Raw genomic sequence first — 17,658 nt, 5'->3', positions numbered from 1 at the left:
AAAATCGAGGGTGTGGCTATGCAGGACAGACAGACAAATACTCCCTGGTGGGCAGTGTGGAACAGCTGTTCCTACCTGTAACACTGCGTTTAAAGGAAATACAGTAATACACCGATTTCCGTCGTCACTTATACCACTACCCGATGTGTCGTCTCAACCCACACATCACTGACAGCTTCTGTCATTTCTCGTATCCGTCACCTCCGCCCTTGCCTCCACCTACCCTGTACACGAACTACTTTGGGTCTCGCATAAAGAAATGCGTAATATCATGGCTGTTTACGAATCTGAAGATGCAACTATTGCGTAAAACAGGGTTAACAACTGACACGATTGCAACATTGCTGGAGAAAAAGAACAGCAGAAATTGTGCTTACAATAATTTACGCAAACAAACGCGTTAATAATTGCCTTTAACACGCGAATAATCGATACGAAATTAAGAGCATTGCTTGACAGACAATAACATCAATAATCGTTTATTATTTCCCTTCTACGTGACTTTACCGATATAACCAAGAAGATGAATCCCTGCAGTCACAAAAGCTTTAAATCGAAATTTTAATCGTGCTGCCATTAAACGATTCATTTCGCTATAAAGTGACCTAAACCGCAGTGACGTGTGGTGAGGTCAATGGCTGGGGAGGCACTGGCTCGTGTCAGAGCCAGATTCACACACTGAGGGGGCGTGGCATCACCGAGAGGGCGTGTCCTCACTGAGGGGGGCGTGTTAGACATGTCCCCCTCAGTGAGGCAGATGTGATAGCTGCCTCCCCTGGTGCTTTTTCATTGCATGTTCATGACGAGACCAGCGAGCCTAAATATCTTTATACACATACGTGAAATAAGTTACCTGGAGTATGGAAGGCTAGGACAAGAAATTAAGGGGTCTACAAACATTACATTGGTGACATACTGAGATAGTGACAGGCACGCGCTTATTGCCCGCGCTCCATCCAGTTACTGAGGGGTTGCGCAATCAGAGGGGAGGCTGAGCTCGTCGCTGCCTCACCTCTCGTCTCTTACTGTATTTGCAGTGGAGCTCCGCAAATTTGGCGATTTTGACTATAAAAATGATTGGAATCGTACAGATATGACATTAATAACACAGATCAGTGGAAAAATCTAAATATTTTATTTTACTATTCTTTTTTGTAACAGCTATTTTCATTGGAATATGACAGGTGAGGCTCTGCGTGAAGCAGGAGCAGCCCCGTGCGGCATGAGCCCCGTGCGGCATGAGCCATCGTGCGGCATGAGCCATCGTGCGGCATGAGCCATCGTGCGGCATGAGCCATCGTGCGGCATGAGCCATCGTGCGGCATGAGCCATCGTGCGGCATGAGCCATCGTGCGGCATGAGCCCCGTGCGGCATGAGCCATCGTGCGGCATGAGCCATCGTGCGGCATGAGGATGAGCCATCGTGCGGCATGAGCCATCGTGCGGCATGAGCCATCGTGCGGCATGAGCCATCGTGCGGCATGAGCCATCGTGCGGCATGAGCCATCGTGCGGCATGAGCCCCGTGCGGCATGAGCCATCGTGCGGCATGAGCCCCGTGCGGCATGAGCCCCGTGCGGCATGAGCCATCGTGCGGCATGAGCCATCGTGCGGCATGAGCCCCGTGCGGCATGAGCCATCGTGCGGCATGAGCCCCGTGCGGCATGAGCCCCGTGCGGCATGAGCCATCGTGCGGCATGAGCCATCGTGCGGCATGAGCCATCGTGCGGCATGAGCCATCGTGCGGCATGAGCCATCGTGCGGCATGAGCATCGTGCGGCATGAGCCATCGTGCGGCATGAGCCATCGTGCGGCATGAGCCCCGTGCGGCATGAGCCATCGTGCGGCATGAGCCATCGTGCGGCATGAGCCCCGTGCGGCATGAGCCATCGTGCGGCATGAGCCATCGTGCGGCATGAGCCCCGTGCGGCATGAGCCATCGTGCATGAGCCCCGTGCGGCATGAGCCATCGTGCGCATGAGCCATCGTGCGGCATGAGCCATCGTGCGGCATGAGCCATCGTGCGGCATGAGCCATCGTGCGGCATGAGCCATCGTGCGGCATGAGCCATCGTGCGGCATGAGCCCCGTGCGGCATGAGCCATCGTGCGGCATGAGCCATCGTGCGGCATGAGCCCCGTGCGGCAGCCAACGGGGCGGAGAGCGACGCCGCCGCGCGCCGCGAGGAACGTCGAAGTGGGGAGCGTCGGTTGACAAAGAAGGCGCCGTGACAGGAGGTGGTGGGTGGGGGATGTGGTGGGGGATGTGGTGGGTGGGAGATGTGGTGGTGGTGGGTGGGTGGGGGACGTGGTGTGTGTGAGGAGCTCAGCGCTGCGCTCAGAGGTCACCCCCCCCCCCTATCTCCGCCGAGCGCGCTCCGGCGTGGGACAAAACGAATGCGTGGTCATCCCTGCTCTCGCTGGACGTTGTTTCGGCGAGGCTGCCCACGGCAGGTTGGCAAAAGCGGCCCCGGAGAGAGGGAGAGAGAGAGAGAATTACGGGAAACACGCGACCGATCCACGCGCGGCTCAACGCGCAGCATGGAGCCCAGAGCCCGGCCCTAGGACGGCGCCTCCAGGTACATCGTGGGCTTTTCCTCCACGCACGCGACGCAGCACCACCGCGCATTGTGTAACAGCACCGCGCATTGTGTGACAGCACTTCACATGGCATGACGGCCACTCCGCTTGCGTTACAGAGCAGCACCTGCTGTGGCGTGCACAGTATTTCGTGTGCCGCGCGTCTCGAAGAAATGCCACTCATTGTGCCAGACACACACACGCGTGTGCCCCCCTTTAACGCTCCGAATTCCACCGATCGTGCAGTGCTCGCTACGGGGTTGTAAATACAGTACTCCAGTATCCATTAACGACGCAGCGTCCACGCTACTAATGCTGTCTTTAAACAAAAGCATTAATGCTGTGCCACATCCGGAGCAACCCGACCGCTGACGGAAATGGCACATGACGTTCGTTCTACAATTACTACGTGACTGCCAAGAAGGAGATACGCGTCGCAGGATATAAAAGCCCCCTCCCCCCGCCACAGTTCAGAGAGGCAGTGGTTCTGCGTGTGCATGAAACGACGGAACGAACTGCCCGTGGAATTAATGAACATTCATTCGTGGAATGAAATCGCAGCTCGGGCAGAGGAAGTGGTGAGCGGGGACGTAGTGCGCTTGCAGCAGCTCTGACCCCCCCGACCAACGCGGACCTACGCTGGGCCGGGTGCTCCATTGGGGTTGTGCGTGTGCGAATGTCACGCATGCATCACGTTCCCGCACCTCTTGTGCGTTTTTTTAAAGAGCAATGTAGTGTTTCATTTAAACGGCTTTCACGACCAATATTATGATTCGAAACTTGTGTCGTTTGGATTAGAAGGTGTCGGTATAATGTCAAATTGTAAAAAAAAACATTTAGCTTGTTTTTCAACATTCAGGGTTTGCTGAAACTGTAAAGCAAATCAATTGGCATAATTTTCTCACCATCAAAACCTGATTTGATTGGCTCTGTTGGGTGGAGGGTCATAATAAAAATATATATATACCAACACAACGTACCCCATAAATTATTAACCGATGTAGTGTTTGTCTTGTTAAGCAGTCCTACATTGATTTTGTAGACTCTATTCAAAAATAAATTCTCCATAAACTACAATTTGGACAATCCACACACTATTCAGAATTATAATTGCATCGTTGAATGATATTGTTATTTTATTTTCAATTGTTTTTACGTCAACAAGACTGCAAAAACGTGTTTTTATCCGACATTGTTATGTACTTTATGAATGCGGCCTACAGGCAGTTCATTTCAAGGCTGTAGCAATGAAGTCAACTTTGGGGGGGACCAAATCTTCCAAGGGGTCTGGGAATCCCCCCCCAGAAAAAATAAATCTGAATTTTAAAACTCATTTCCTGCCATTTCCTACCTAAAATATAAAAAAATTCACTAACACATGGGATGGACTTTTAATTATGTTTTACAATAATGTCTAATAGTGTATTGTATTACATTGTTGTTTTTTCATTTTACCTTTTCATGTTTCAATGTATGTAATGGCAGAGATTAGGGATTAATACAGTACAACCATAACCACAATCATATCAACAGAAATCTATTTTATAGCAATATTTGGGGGGGGGGGACATTGTGAGCTTATTTGAATATTGGGGGGGATGTGTCCCCCCCAATGTATATTATAATTACGGCCTTGGGTCATTTAATATTTTTTATAGGCCTTTTCCTGTACAATTATTTCCCTAAATTGGCAAAAATAGATTTAACAACACACAGAGATGTGCATTTCATGTACAAGAACCTTATGCAGACATAGGGCTCAAAATAACCCCATTTGTGGCCATTTTATAATTTAGACCACAAACAGGCAGCAGTGAAACACAGATGCAACTATTTGTAGACTGGATTTATCCTTGTTAAGAGCCATAAATACAATACAGTCATCAATGTTTTCTGCTGCCATATACCCCTGAGCTCCATACATGCAGATAGATTACCTCTACAATATGGGAACCTGGTCTTGTTTTCCAGCCTGCACTATCATCAGTGATGGGTTTTCTCATTTACATATGGGCGAAAATTATTAAATACTGCCATTATAAAATATACTTATGTAAACATCTCCTGTTTTAGCTCAATTATCCTCCAATACCGGCCAATAACTCCTCACCCGAGATTAGGTACAGGATGGGTAATAAGATATTTTAAAAAGGGAGTTCCTCTTGGATCATGTGAATTAACTGCAAGCCATTGTGAGGGTCTGTCTTGGCTGTCACCTCCAAAAAGGGGCTGTCCATAAATGACGTCACACGATGTTGGACTATTTTTGACCCCCCCCCCCTCTTCGTCACACGGCGTTACAAAAAGTCAGACCCCCCCTAAAATATGACGTCACAAAGCTCTGCCCCCCCTCCCCCAAAAAAATTAAACATGCCTCAAATCGCTTTAAAACTATTGTCATTGTAGTGTATATCTAACGTGGCGCTGCACTCTGATGTTGTAGGAGAAAACATTTATTAAAAAGTCTATTTAATTAAGTAGAACGTGTTGTCCATATTTATTTAAAGTTGCGCATTTTGATGTGACGTCACATTTCTCAACCCCCTCCCCCCCATCGTCACACATCGTCACAAATGTCTGACCCCCCCTCCCTTCCTAGGTGTGTGACGTCATTTATGGATGGCCCCAAAAGGAGAATTTGAGAAACACCCCCAATGTCCTGACCGGATTATTATGCATAAGGGAGGCGTTTCTGGGAAATGCTACTTAACTCAAAATGACTTAAAGTAAACTCTAATTTCCCATAGACATAATGTTAAAATCATTGGTTACATTCCTAGCCAATATTTTTGGAAAACATTTCGTGACTAAATGTCATTAAGTGTACAACATTTCTAATAATTATAAGTGAATATGCATTTTCACTCATAATATAAAAAAAAATTGGATAAAACTGAACAGACATGGTTTAAGAGCTTGCTGATCGATGTCTATTTGAGTGAGCGGTGGTGAAATTACGCAGAAGAAGGGGTAGAATCTGCCTCTTCATCTGATCATGAAGTTGGAGTCACAGGAATGGTCATCAGGGGAAGCTGCCTTTCTTTTGAGCTCTTCTCCGGACCTTATAACTTGATGGCAAAACGTGAAATAATATTTTTTTACAACAACAGTTGGACAGCATTTTCAGTGTTGCTGGGTTCATACCGCAATGTGCTAACCAATGTGCCACTGCTTCAACCCTTTGTCCATGCTTAAAAGTATAATTCAAGTAGAATGTATACCTGATGAACATATCCGTACATTTACATATCAGCAGTCTCGTGATCTGTCGGGCAGGTGTTACTTTGACATTTAATTTTCTGGCAAGGGTGAAACAAATGGATCAACCTACCTTCCAGTGGCAGTACTTTCAGCATGGCAGTGTGCGCCTCCCACCATTCTGCCGAGGTCGTCTGGAAGCAATAGCATCGTTCCCTGTGAGGCCAGATGACGTGTGGATCGCATCCTATCCAAAGTCAGGTGAGATCCAGTTTGTATTATTAAATATGAAAAGAAAGAGGTTTAATACCAATCGACAAATACATACAAATGCATAATAGGCTTCAAAATCACAACATGGAATTGGAAATCTAGTCAAATACATATTTTAATGGCAATAACTCAGATAATATATGCGAGGTTGTGTCATTTGGTCTACATCTTCCGAATTTACTGCTCTTCACATTAATCTTGTAAACTACTTTTACTTATGTGTTTGTTACTTGGCTACTCATGGCCTTTTGCTTCCGCATTTAGGTACAAGTGTGCTGCAAGAGATGGTATTCCTAATATCACAAGGTGTAGACCCTGCTGAAGTAGGGATCATGAATATAGCTGAACAGATGCCAGTGTTGGAACATCCGCAGCCGGGGCTCGACATACTCATGGTACTGCATTCGTCTTCAAGAGACCACCACGATAATTGATACCAAAAAAATGTGATTCTAATGTTTATGTATATTTAAATAAGATGGTCAATTAGAAGATTGTATTTGAAAATTAACACCTTTCCTCATTGTCCTGCATTTGTCCCTGTCATATTCCTCTGTACATCAGCAACTGACGACACCGCGCATTATAAAAACACACCTGCCCTATGGTCTCTTGCCTCGCGATCTGTGGGACAGCAAGGCCAAGGTACCTGTACATACCACTGACAGCACATTCGTGACTAAGGTCAGAGTATGCTGGCGCAATGCACGTCTGACTTTGTTTAAGTAAATATTTCCAAATCATCCAAACATCTGTATTTAATAGTTTAAAAATGTTGGATCTTTATCATATAAAAAATATTGCCAACTATGGGATCTTCTTTTGAATTAGTATAACTGTTCCTTTAAAGGACTCAAGTGTCAATATTATTTTGTTAAATACAAAGGTGTTGAGATTTGGTGATAGTTAACTATGTGTAACAACTTAGGACCTTACCCTGGAACTAAATATAACAGCCTTGAAATTTGTTTTATCCATGTTCATTTGTAGTATGAACAATTGGTGCAGGTGTGTAGCTGTTTCAACATGACAAGGTGGGATCACTGCTGTGGATTACATTTCATTCTGTACATGCATATGCACACCATTGTTTTCAATAAATCATTTATTTTTTATGCTTAGGCAACAAGCGATCTTGGAAAATGTGTGCTGCAAGACTCTCCACCACCCAACATAGCCAAACGAGTGAAATGATTAACGCGCCAATTATTAATGTTGCATGCAGCTCACCGGCAATTTTAACTTTGCCAAGCATGTTCAGGACAGAACCCAGAAAAAAAAACTAGAACCCAGGAAGTCAGAATAACTATGTTACCTGACCCTGCTTCTTAAATAGGTATCATGACATCGCATGAACGACCAATGAGGTATAAACTTAATAATAACCATTACATACATCTAGCAGTTCACCAGAATTGATTCAGCAAGCCTGCTGATGAGACACGGTATTTTTAAGTCGGTCCAGAGTTGGCTTGTCTTGGGTTAATATTGCTGCGGTTATAAATTCCGAGAATTCCATAGGGCATTGGGTTGTGTAAAAAACATTTTTTACGTGGAGAGACATATCTATGAAAAAGATGTATTGTCTGTCTTAATTTTCTTACTTATATTCTCCACAATGAGGCTCATAATAATTTTGTGTAATCTTCAACTCATGTTAAAATCTGCTGTACTTCATTAACAGTGGCAACTCTAGCAAATATATTGGTGATTCCAACAATACAAATGTAGTTTAATTGTTTTAACAGGAACAGGTTCTCTGTCATCTATGTTATTTATTGTGTTGTTATTTGTAATATTACTGGAGGCTCTGCACATTTAGAGTCAATGATACTCAAGGGCTCAGGATTTGACAACAATATTGACCCATTGCATATGTCTTCAGGGAGATTTTTTGTTTTAGATGGAAGCGTCACTGCTTATCTTCTTGGTTCTTTCGGTAAAGTCACGTTGATAGAAAATACAAATCTTATCTTGGTAGACATCAGTGTTTTATTACAATAATGCCGTTATTTTACCTTGTGAATTATGTCCAAACAGGTCATCTTGTTCTAACCCAAAGATAAATGTAAACTAAAACCTAAATGTTGATTTAACCACTGTTTTTTAATCACAGCTGCCGAGCAAAGGCATATAAGATCAAGAGGCCTTCAACAAACAGAGCTATTGAAATTGTAATAGACAAGAGTTCTTGTTTTTTTTACTGATTAGGGTTATACAGGGTGACCCAAAAAAAACGGGCCCCAACTCTAATAGGCCCCGTGTGCACGGGGCCCGTTTTTTTTGGGTCACCCTGTAAAAACGTTGGTTAAAGAGATGCTATAAAATAACTTATCAATGCATATTAAGTGATATGACATAGATCAGAAACACCCATTAAAAAATTGAAAGTGCACAAACATTGAAAAGTCTTCATTGACTCATGATGAGGTGTACACTTGTAAATACTCGGACGGTGCTGTTGCGACAGTTCCAAGTGGGGGATTGGAGTGGGATCAGTTCTAAGTAGAACTAAAATGGCTGCCATGACCCTGCTAGGTGGTGTACATGGCACGGAATCCCAAGGACCTAGCAGTGTCTTATTATCAATTCTTGCGCTCTCTGCGCACTCCTGGTTTCCGCGGCTCCTTCCCCGAGTTTTGTCGGCGTTTCTTGGAGAACAGACGTGAGTACCACACCTTCACATTCTGGGCAGTCTTCGACTTACGAACGTAATTAATTCCTAAGACATGTTCGTTAGTTGAACTGTTGGTAAGTCGGAACACAATAATGTACTGTATTTAAATGGCCATATGGTCAGTGTTATGAAATGTATTACGGTTCAACAAGAAAATTAAGCATTGTTAAACGCATAAAAAAGAAAAAATATTGTAGATCTGCATGTAACACTGTAAACAATATTGTACAGTAAGTAAAACATAAAATAAAGTAACATAATTAGAACAAAAAATCAGTTTTATTTTCACTTACCTTAAGTACTGATGCTGGCTTGCTTGTCAGTAGTCTGCGGCAAGGTAAGGTAAAACAACGAGCCTACCTTTACCCTACCTTTTACCTGACCACAATACAATCACTCTACCCTTACCGTTTACCCTTTAGCAAGGTAAGGTTAAAGGTAAAAGTTAAAAAACAACGAGCCTACCTTTACCCTTACCCCATGCAAATTACCTGATTATAGGGTAATTACTGGGGTACTACACATGAAAAATGTTTATAACAGGTAAATGGGAGGTAGAGTGCTTTATTCTATAGAATATTCTCGAATCGGGCGTTGAGGCTGTCTACGACACCGTCCTCCATAACCTCTTCGTCTCAGTCGTCTTGGTCGATGACGATCTCATCAACAACCTGATCAAGTTCATCATTGCCGTCGTCCTCGGACGAACGACGGGCAATAATATCCTGCGCCGCTCCTGCCCAGTTAGACGGGATCTTCAGGCAGCCGGCCGCGATCCACGAGCGCAAGCACATGGACTGGATGAAGAGCATTGACGACAGCGACTGGCGAACGCATGTGAACTCCTTCATCCCCATCGTGATCAAGGACTCAACGATCGCTCTAAGAGTGGCTTCACCGCGATTTCAATGATGGATCAGGTGCTCCATCGTCACCGGCACGAGATCCAATGTCGACTTGCGGTCCGCCGACAACGAGGGCATGACCTGGCGCGGCATTCGCAGGAATGCTGTCATGCCCTCGATGTTTGCCCAATGCAGTTCAGAGAAAGTGCCAACGCCGATCACAACCTTGGAGGCGCGCCATGATAATGTACAATGGGACGCGCTTATTGATAGCATCGTCGCCCATGTCAAACGTCGAATTCCACCTGGTCGGCGAGTCCTGGTGCATTGAATACTTGCTGACGAGCTTGGTGATCTCAGCAAATATGGTGGCAAGCCTGCAACTGCTCATATCCAGTGTCCGCGTTGACCAGGGCGAACAACGGCTTGACAGCACTGATCGCATCGGAGCCATTGTCGCTGGTGACAGCGAGCAGCTTGGTCGAGACATTGTGCCCGAGGCTTTGGAGGTGCTCAAACAGAGCGGTGCCAATGTGCTTGCCGACACCCCTTCCTGGACTGCACATCGATGGATTTCTACTCACCAGATTTGGTGTCGATCCAGTGTACTGTGACCATCCAAAATCCCTTCAGGTTTGCGGTTCAACCACCCGTCGATGGCGAGCGAGATGGCGACATCCAGGTTGAAAAAGAATGCCCCGACGATGGGCAGCATGATGGCGTGAAGCTCGACAATCCTGCGAATGACGGTGTGGGTTGACGGGCCCTGGTATCCCTGCGTCAATGTATGGACCAAGGTATTGAACTTGTTGCTGTCGGCAGCTTGCAAAAATATTGCGTCTTGGATAACAAAATCAACCACCGCGTTCTCAAACTTTACCAGGAGGCGATCCCGAACTTCTGGCCGGCTCAGCATTTGCTGCATTAGGCGGCTCGCCGACGCCGACTGCCTGGGGCAAGCACGTTGTGCTTCTTGAGGTGGGATTTTCACCCCGACGCGTTCGTGTGGGAGGAAAATCACTTGCAGCAGTGCACGCACTTCCGCTTTCCTTGCTGCACATGGGGATCACCCTCCATCCAATCGTGCGTGTGCTCCCACGGGAATGCATGCCGCTGCCTCTTTCGATTGCTGTTCGCAGCGACCCCGGAAATGCCATTGCTGGCATCCTCGACCTCATCTTCTACCTCAAGAACGTGGTCCGTCTCCATCTGGTCCGACATCAATGATTCCAATTTCAAATGGAGGCCACGGACTGCGCCACGGAGCTATTAGCGAGCAGTAAACAGGGTATTCGGCGCTACCTTTACCCTACCGGGTAATTCTTCCGTGCTACCTTTACCCTACCCTTTACGCTTTTACCTGGTAAAAGGGGTCAATTACCTTACCTTGCCGAGGCCTACTTGTCAGAAGGGGCACAATGAGTAACCACAATTGCGCACACACACACACTGGGGGCACTCATGCGCGTACAACAGCAACAACTGCCATTCGCTACTAAGTGGCGGTGATGTCACCACACACTTGTGCCATGCTATGTGCTTATTGAGGCCACGTGAAGTGTCGAACGCCTGCTGGCTGGAGATCATGGGGCAGAACTCCTATAAAGGGGGACATCCTTGCAAACCTGTAAAACTAGTCCTGTGGTTTCAGCAGGGGTAATGTCATGTCAGGCAGCCTATACACGATCACCACACCACCAAACAAAGACAAAGATCCCCGGTATAGCCTAAACAAGTGCTGCTAGCGAGCACCTATGAAGGCCGGAACATTACATGAGGTGTGGCCATCACCACGCCCAACCGCCTTTGTCTCCCTAGTGGCAATGTTTACACACTGCATCAGGTACTAATTTGAGACTGAGCCAACCTAGGGGATGCCCGGGACTGGTTCAAATCATCGTCACTGGTGTTGACGTGAGCAGAAATCAATCTCGGGTGGCCAGGTTCATAGCGCAGCACGCTAACTGCTACGGTACAGCTCCCCACATACTTTCACACACGCACAAACACTCACTCCCCATGCAAGGCCGACTCATTACATCTCGTGGAGGATTGCTCCGCTGAATAAAATAGTTTCCCGGTTCTGTTTGCAAGTGCGAGTTCTTGTTTGAAGTCAATGTAAAAAAAAAATTGATGGAAGCTGATTCGTAAGTGCGGGTGTTCATAAGTCGGGTGTTTGTAAGTCGAGGGCTGCCTGTGTCCGTAAAATTCACCATGCGATATTTCACCATAATCTCAGTGAGCACAAAAAATATTTAATATGATATTAACATTGGGATGGAGTAAATTCCATACATTGGTTGCATGCAAATATACCAAACCTTTGCCTTTCCTCCCAGTGGCATATGGCTCATGGTTTGACCATGTGCAGGAATTTTGGAATCACCGTAATGATGAACAAATTCTATTTCTCAAGTATGAAGACTTACATCAAGTAAGTACATTCACATGTACATTCAGTCAGCATATAATCACATTGGCATTTTTGTATGTTTTCAGATGCACACCTATGTGACCCCATATTGTGAACCCTTTTCTTTTGCAGAACCTGCCTAAAGTGTCAGAGCAGTTACAGGCATTCTTAAGCATAAAACAGGAAACGGCTCGTTCCCAGGACGTGGTGCAACATTGCTCTCAGCTTGTGGATGCAAGCATGCAGCCACATGCCCGTGGTAATCACACACAAGATACATATGAAGATAGTGCAATCACGAACATCTTATGAATTGAAATAACTTGACAAATGTAACTAAATCAATGACATGGTTTAGAATAATAGCCATGAACACAAAATAGAACATAACTGAAAACTGCACGACGAAACATGGAGAGATACATGTTAGGAATTACAATGAGATAAAGAGGAACATCTGGATTAGGGAACACACAAAGATTAATGATAGCATTCAAACTGTTAAGTATAGGAAGTCCGCGTGGGTAGGACGTATCCTCGAAGGGATGATGTAATTTGATCAATATTAATCACTTAGTGGCAGCCAAGGAATGGAAGGCATTTCAGAAGAGGTCCACGAAGTTGATGAAGTGATAAAATGACCTCATCTGCAGGTTCTACGTGGCTTATTATATTGCAGGATCATGATATATGGTGATGGCTTGGGGAGCTCTTCATCTGGCAGTGGATTGACATTGGCTGATGGTGATTTTATATCAGCAAAAAATGCCAAAAAATATAATTTAGAAATAATACAAACCATGTGGTAAACAATTCCTGCAAAGGTTTCATCTACCTACTATATAATAACATTTGCAATCGGTTATACCCCTTTTTAACAATAAGCATATCCAAATCTTTGATTCGAAAACCTGTAATTATATTCTCAATTTAAACATTCAAACTCTTTCCATTGCTCCAAAAGTATAAAACTGTCTCTCAATTCCATTCTGTACTATCCTCTAACTCTCATCTCCAGGTCGAGTTGGCATCTGGAAGGATTCACTATCTGTGGAAGAGAGTGAACACTTTGACGTGGCCTATGGTGAAAGGCTCGCCCAGATTGGTCTACAGTTTGAATATCAACTCTTATGATGAAAAACAACTCGTGTACAGAGATAGAATGGTGGTTTATATGCATCATTATAAGGCAGTACAAATAAAACATCTGTATAATAGAAGTAATACATGTCTGCATAATAGGGTTGACACGTGCAATGTTGGAAGTATGGCTACCAGTGGTTCAAATTAGTAATATTTTGACCTGTTATTTTTTGCCCAACTGTATAATCGTGGCATCACACACAAAGTATGTTCTGTTTCATAATTGTCCTCGGTTATAGACTTTAAAATCATTATTCCAATTGAAGACATGGTTCATAATAATCAACGAAGCATAACATTTGACAACACAGTCAACCGTTAACATTTGTGGGGGATACGTTCCTGGAGAGCAGCTCAAATATTATATCTGCGAATATTAATAATTATATAATCCAAAGTATAATGCACATTCAATCCTAGGATCACAATGCATGAAAAGCAGGAAACAAAAAACTGAACCAGGGCAGCAGGCCAAACTAAAGAGGTGGCCTTCCCTCTTTAGAGATGGGTTTTCAAATATTTCTACCGACTCTGATTTCCTGATTTCAAGTGGCAAGGCGTCCCATAGCTTGGGTTCCACGCTAGAAAAAGCCCGATCACCAAAAGAGCACAACCTAGACCTGGGAGTGCTGAGCAGTTGGAGATCAGAAGATGGTATGGACTTGATGGAATATATAAATGTATTAGTTCCTGCAAGTAATGTGGGGTGAGCCCTTTTAAAGCTGTATTGGTTAATAGCAGTATCTTAAAATCCACTCGGAATTTGACCGGTAGCCAATAGAGAGATAGAACTGGCGTATCTTTATACGTGACTTTACCGAAAGAACAAAATAATAATTCCTGCATGTCACGAAAGCTCCAAAATTAATATTGGCGTAATGTGCTCACAGAATGGTGTACGTGTAATAATGAAAGTTTTTGGAGCAAATAGCATGTGTCTATGTTGTGTCTCTCTCTGCATGTCTCTGTGTTGTCTCTCTCTGCTTGTGTGTCTGTCTGTGTGTCTCCGTGTCTGTGTTTTGTCTCTCTCTCTCAAATTTAGTTCTACCTAATGACGACTGCTTGTGTTGCAATCGAAACGTATTTTATTATTTAATCTAATTTCGTTCTACGTGACTTTACCATATAAGTTATTTTAAAACATTACCTGTATGTACTGTATTGATTAATACATATATTTAATTGTTGTGTTATATAACTTTTTATAATGATGAACATGAACATTTAAAAGTGCAAATATCAGTGAATACATATTATACAGTGCTTTCACGCTCTCACAATCTACGCTGCTCCCATGCTTCACGACTTCTTGCTGGGTATTCACGTGCTACGGCCATGAATATTTCAAATACAAACCCGCGAATATCAAATAGCATTACTATCAATTTATTGCAAAACCGAAATTATAAACCCACGAATATTAAAGGTGTACCGTATATTAAGTATTTGATGAATGTGTATCATGAGGCTCTACCTTGTTCATAGCACTAAGATGCCATGCCTTAAATTCTGATTTAAAATTCTTGGTTTCCAGATAAAATAAAAATGCGATCGTCTCAGTACCTATCGAAGAAAAGAAACAAAGCAAATGTCACATCCTTTGGAAAACCTGGTACTCATGGAAATGTAGATTTTCTTCCATTGACTCAACGCAATCAATGGAGAAGCATGCCAAACACAATGATCATTTAAAGATAGAGAACGTGTTTACGTGTATTTTGTTACACGTTCAAAGTAATTGTTCAAAGTTAATCTTATGCTGGTGGAAACACGTCAATATAGAAAAAGTCATTGTCTACGTACCCATAAATGTAGTCAGCCATTTTTATTTGAAGTACTTTCAATGGGAAATTACATAGTTTTAGATGTATTTACAACACTGCAATTAACCAGCAATTAAACTACAGGCGTCCTGCGAATTTTCAGTTACGCGGTTAATCTTCTAGGGACATAATTCACACTTACGCTATGCGTTTCACAGTTCTGCGGTCAAAAATATATGTTCAATAATAAAAAGTCTACGATTAAACAAATATTTCTGATAGCGTCACCGCTGCTGGGCATACCCATCTTAGATCTCTGCATTTGTTTAACAGGGAAGTTATGTTTATAAATTAAAAGTTACTTATCTGTATAAACTCATTACAGGATCATATTTTAGGTTTAAAATGTCATTTGTGGCAAAAAATATCGGGAAACGTATCCTCACTATTGTAATTGATTCCTATAGGAAAAATGGATACGTATAACGTCGTTTTGTTTAAGACCACATTCACAACGTTAAACGATGACTTACTGTACTTCGAATTCAAATTAATGTATGTTCAACTTATTTCAACATAGATTATTTTACTAGCCAGACGATCTAATTACCATGGCCCTGATATCGTATGTAGATCACTCGGATTCCTCCAGTATTGATAGATATTCTGATTCTGTACGAGTTGTGAGCGTAACAATGCAACGGTGACATGTTTGATAAGTCCGGGCTGATATGTGTTCAAGGTTGGTGAATGAGCTGATTTGTGTATACTCTATTATGTAAGCTGCTGCTCCATGTCAGAGATTAAAGCTTACATTTGTAATCAATTGTATAAGTAACCTTATGTATTCAAAAAATTAAGCATTAAAAGTACCTGAATATTTAAGTGGATAACTGAATACAAAAAGGTCTCACATCGAAATGCATGAAATTTTGTCTAGAGGCTGTGATATCACATTTGCAGTTTGTGTAGATTTTGCATAGACATTTTTTTAAACACGTCATCTTATTTCAACATCCAGTTTCAAAATAAACAATTAGGTTACGTGGATAGTAAGCAATGTGGAGGAGGTTTAGGGGTGATGGGGGATTCTTTTTTTTGTATTATTGCCTTACAACTCTGAGCACTAATGTTTTAATTGATTTATGAATTCAGTTTTTAAATGTCCGTTTGTTGGGTTTTATGAAGGTTGTTAACATCCTTATTGTTGCATTATCTTCAACAGTCTTGCATTTCGTCGTCATTTTGCCATCATATTCCGCGACTTGTCCATAGCATTTTAGATTCTCGATGAAGCTGTAATGTTGCGAAGGCTTAAAATACCAAATTTTTTTGGATTGTGCAATCAACTGGATTTTCAACTCTTTATCTGATCGATTTCAAATGATCTCCGTGAATAGTACATCCTCTGACAGGACCCGCATTCCTAAGGGGCTCTGCTTTGACCAGATCCTGTTGTCCTCTCTGTACGTCAACAGTCGATGGATCTCTAATCTGCACTCTGACATGAACCTTTTTAAATCCTTTATATTAAGTTCGCATGCTTGCTTGCTTGCGTGTTTGCTTGCTTGCTTACGACCGTGCAAATCTTTCGGTCGTTTTTTAACCCACTTCCCGTGATCCAATCGAGCTGACATTTTGCACACAGACTCATTGTGCGAGACAATTAATGTTCGTGAAATTTTTTTTCCAAAATTTTACACTGTTTAGGGAAAACAAATTAAATATTTAATGACCAATTGCTTAATACTGGCAGACAATCATCTGACCCATAGGTGGCAGCCATCTCAAGCCAGAGGACGAGGACACTAGCCGCCACGCATATAAAGGATTTAGAGTGAAAAACTTTGTTTTTACGGGTTATACTTATTACTGATGACACAGCCCTGAGGAAATTCAACGAAATTCCTTGGAGGAGTTACCATCAGCATCTACAACAGGGCTTCCATAATGTTAAGTGTAATGCCATACAACTTAAGTATTCAAGCGTTGCTGCTTCACGTTTCTGGATTACACTTATCCGCTCATCTACTCATCTCCCCCTCTTTATTTCCCAGATAACTTTTTTTGGCACATTTTTCTCCAGCGTGTATGCACTATCTTTTTAGATTCGCGTATATTTATGGCACTCTTAGACGAAAATATAGAGCTGACTTGCACCTGTATCGAACTTTTTTCTGGCGCATTTTGCTTTCATTACATTAGGAGTTTTATTTGTTATTCACTTGTTTTGTTGACGATTGTTAAATACCCTGTTTGTTAGCTTTGCTGTGTTGATGTGCTCACACACCACGGATCTCCCTTGGGAAATAGCCGGGAAACTGTCTAAACGAGATCGTTCGTGCAACAAATAAACATACGTGTGAAGGATGTTTGAACTTAACAAGATGGCCGCCTGGTCTGCACAATCAGTTTTCACGTCATATGCACTGGTGAACTTAACAAGATGGCAACCTAGTCTGCACATTTGATTCCGTTTTCACGGCATATGCACTGGTGAACTTAACAAGATGGCAACCTGGTCTAAACATTGCATTCCGTTTTCATGTCATGTGCACTGATGAGCTTATCAACATGGCCGCCTGGTCTGCAGATTACATCAAATTCTCAAGTCATGTACACAGGTGAACTTAACAAGATGGCAACCTGGTCTAAACTTTGCTTTCAATTTCACGTCATGTGCATTGGTGAACTTAACAACATGGCCGCCTGGTCTGCAGATTACATCAAATTCTCACGTCATGTACACAGGTGAACTTAACAAGATGG

The 17,658-nt window shown here is 43.2% G+C and overlaps 1 protein-coding gene across 2 annotated transcripts; it reads left to right on the top strand.

The window, feature by feature from the left end:
• The first annotated feature begins 2,315 nt into the window (after nucleotides 1–2,315).
• Nucleotides 2,316–16,024, top strand: LOC133359102 (sulfotransferase 4A1-like). 2 transcript variants are annotated; one of them, XM_061577487.1, is made up of 8 exons: nucleotides 2,316–2,576; nucleotides 5,885–6,036; nucleotides 6,313–6,443; nucleotides 6,613–6,693; nucleotides 8,587–8,713; nucleotides 11,910–12,004; nucleotides 12,116–12,242; nucleotides 13,002–16,024. In XM_061577487.1, exons 2-8 carry the CDS (start codon nucleotides 5,895–5,897, stop codon nucleotides 13,115–13,117), a joined length of 819 nt encoding a protein of 272 aa, XP_061433471.1. In that variant the 5' UTR covers nucleotides 2,316–2,576; nucleotides 5,885–5,894; the 3' UTR covers nucleotides 13,118–16,024. The 2 variants fall into 2 exon arrangements, with proteins under 2 accessions (XP_061433471.1, XP_061433472.1); XM_061577488.1 differs by having other exon boundaries at nucleotides 5,854–6,036.
• Nucleotides 16,025–17,658: the final 1,634 nt, after the last annotated feature.

This window comes from Lethenteron reissneri, chromosome 64 (assembly GCF_015708825.2).
Source record: "Lethenteron reissneri isolate LAM-NWPU_2019-01 chromosome 64, ASM1570882v1, whole genome shotgun sequence".
Classification (NCBI taxonomy): domain Eukaryota; kingdom Metazoa; phylum Chordata; class Hyperoartia; order Petromyzontiformes; family Petromyzontidae; genus Lethenteron; species Lethenteron reissneri.
The sequence above is the reverse complement of the archived record's forward strand: the minus strand, read 5'-3'. Positions and strand labels throughout refer to the sequence as shown.

Coding starts and splice junctions, on each gene's coding strand:
- LOC133359102 (XM_061577487.1), top strand. CDS start 5,895: ATGGATCAACCTACCTTCCAGTGGCAGTACTTTCAGCATGGCAGTGTG. Junction 12,005..12,115: donor AGTATGAAGACTTACATCAA/GTAAGTACATTC, acceptor TTTCTTTTGCAG/AACCTGCCTAAAGTGTCAGA. Junction 12,243..13,001: donor CATGCAGCCACATGCCCGTG/GTAATCACACAC, acceptor TCTCATCTCCAG/GTCGAGTTGGCATCTGGAAG.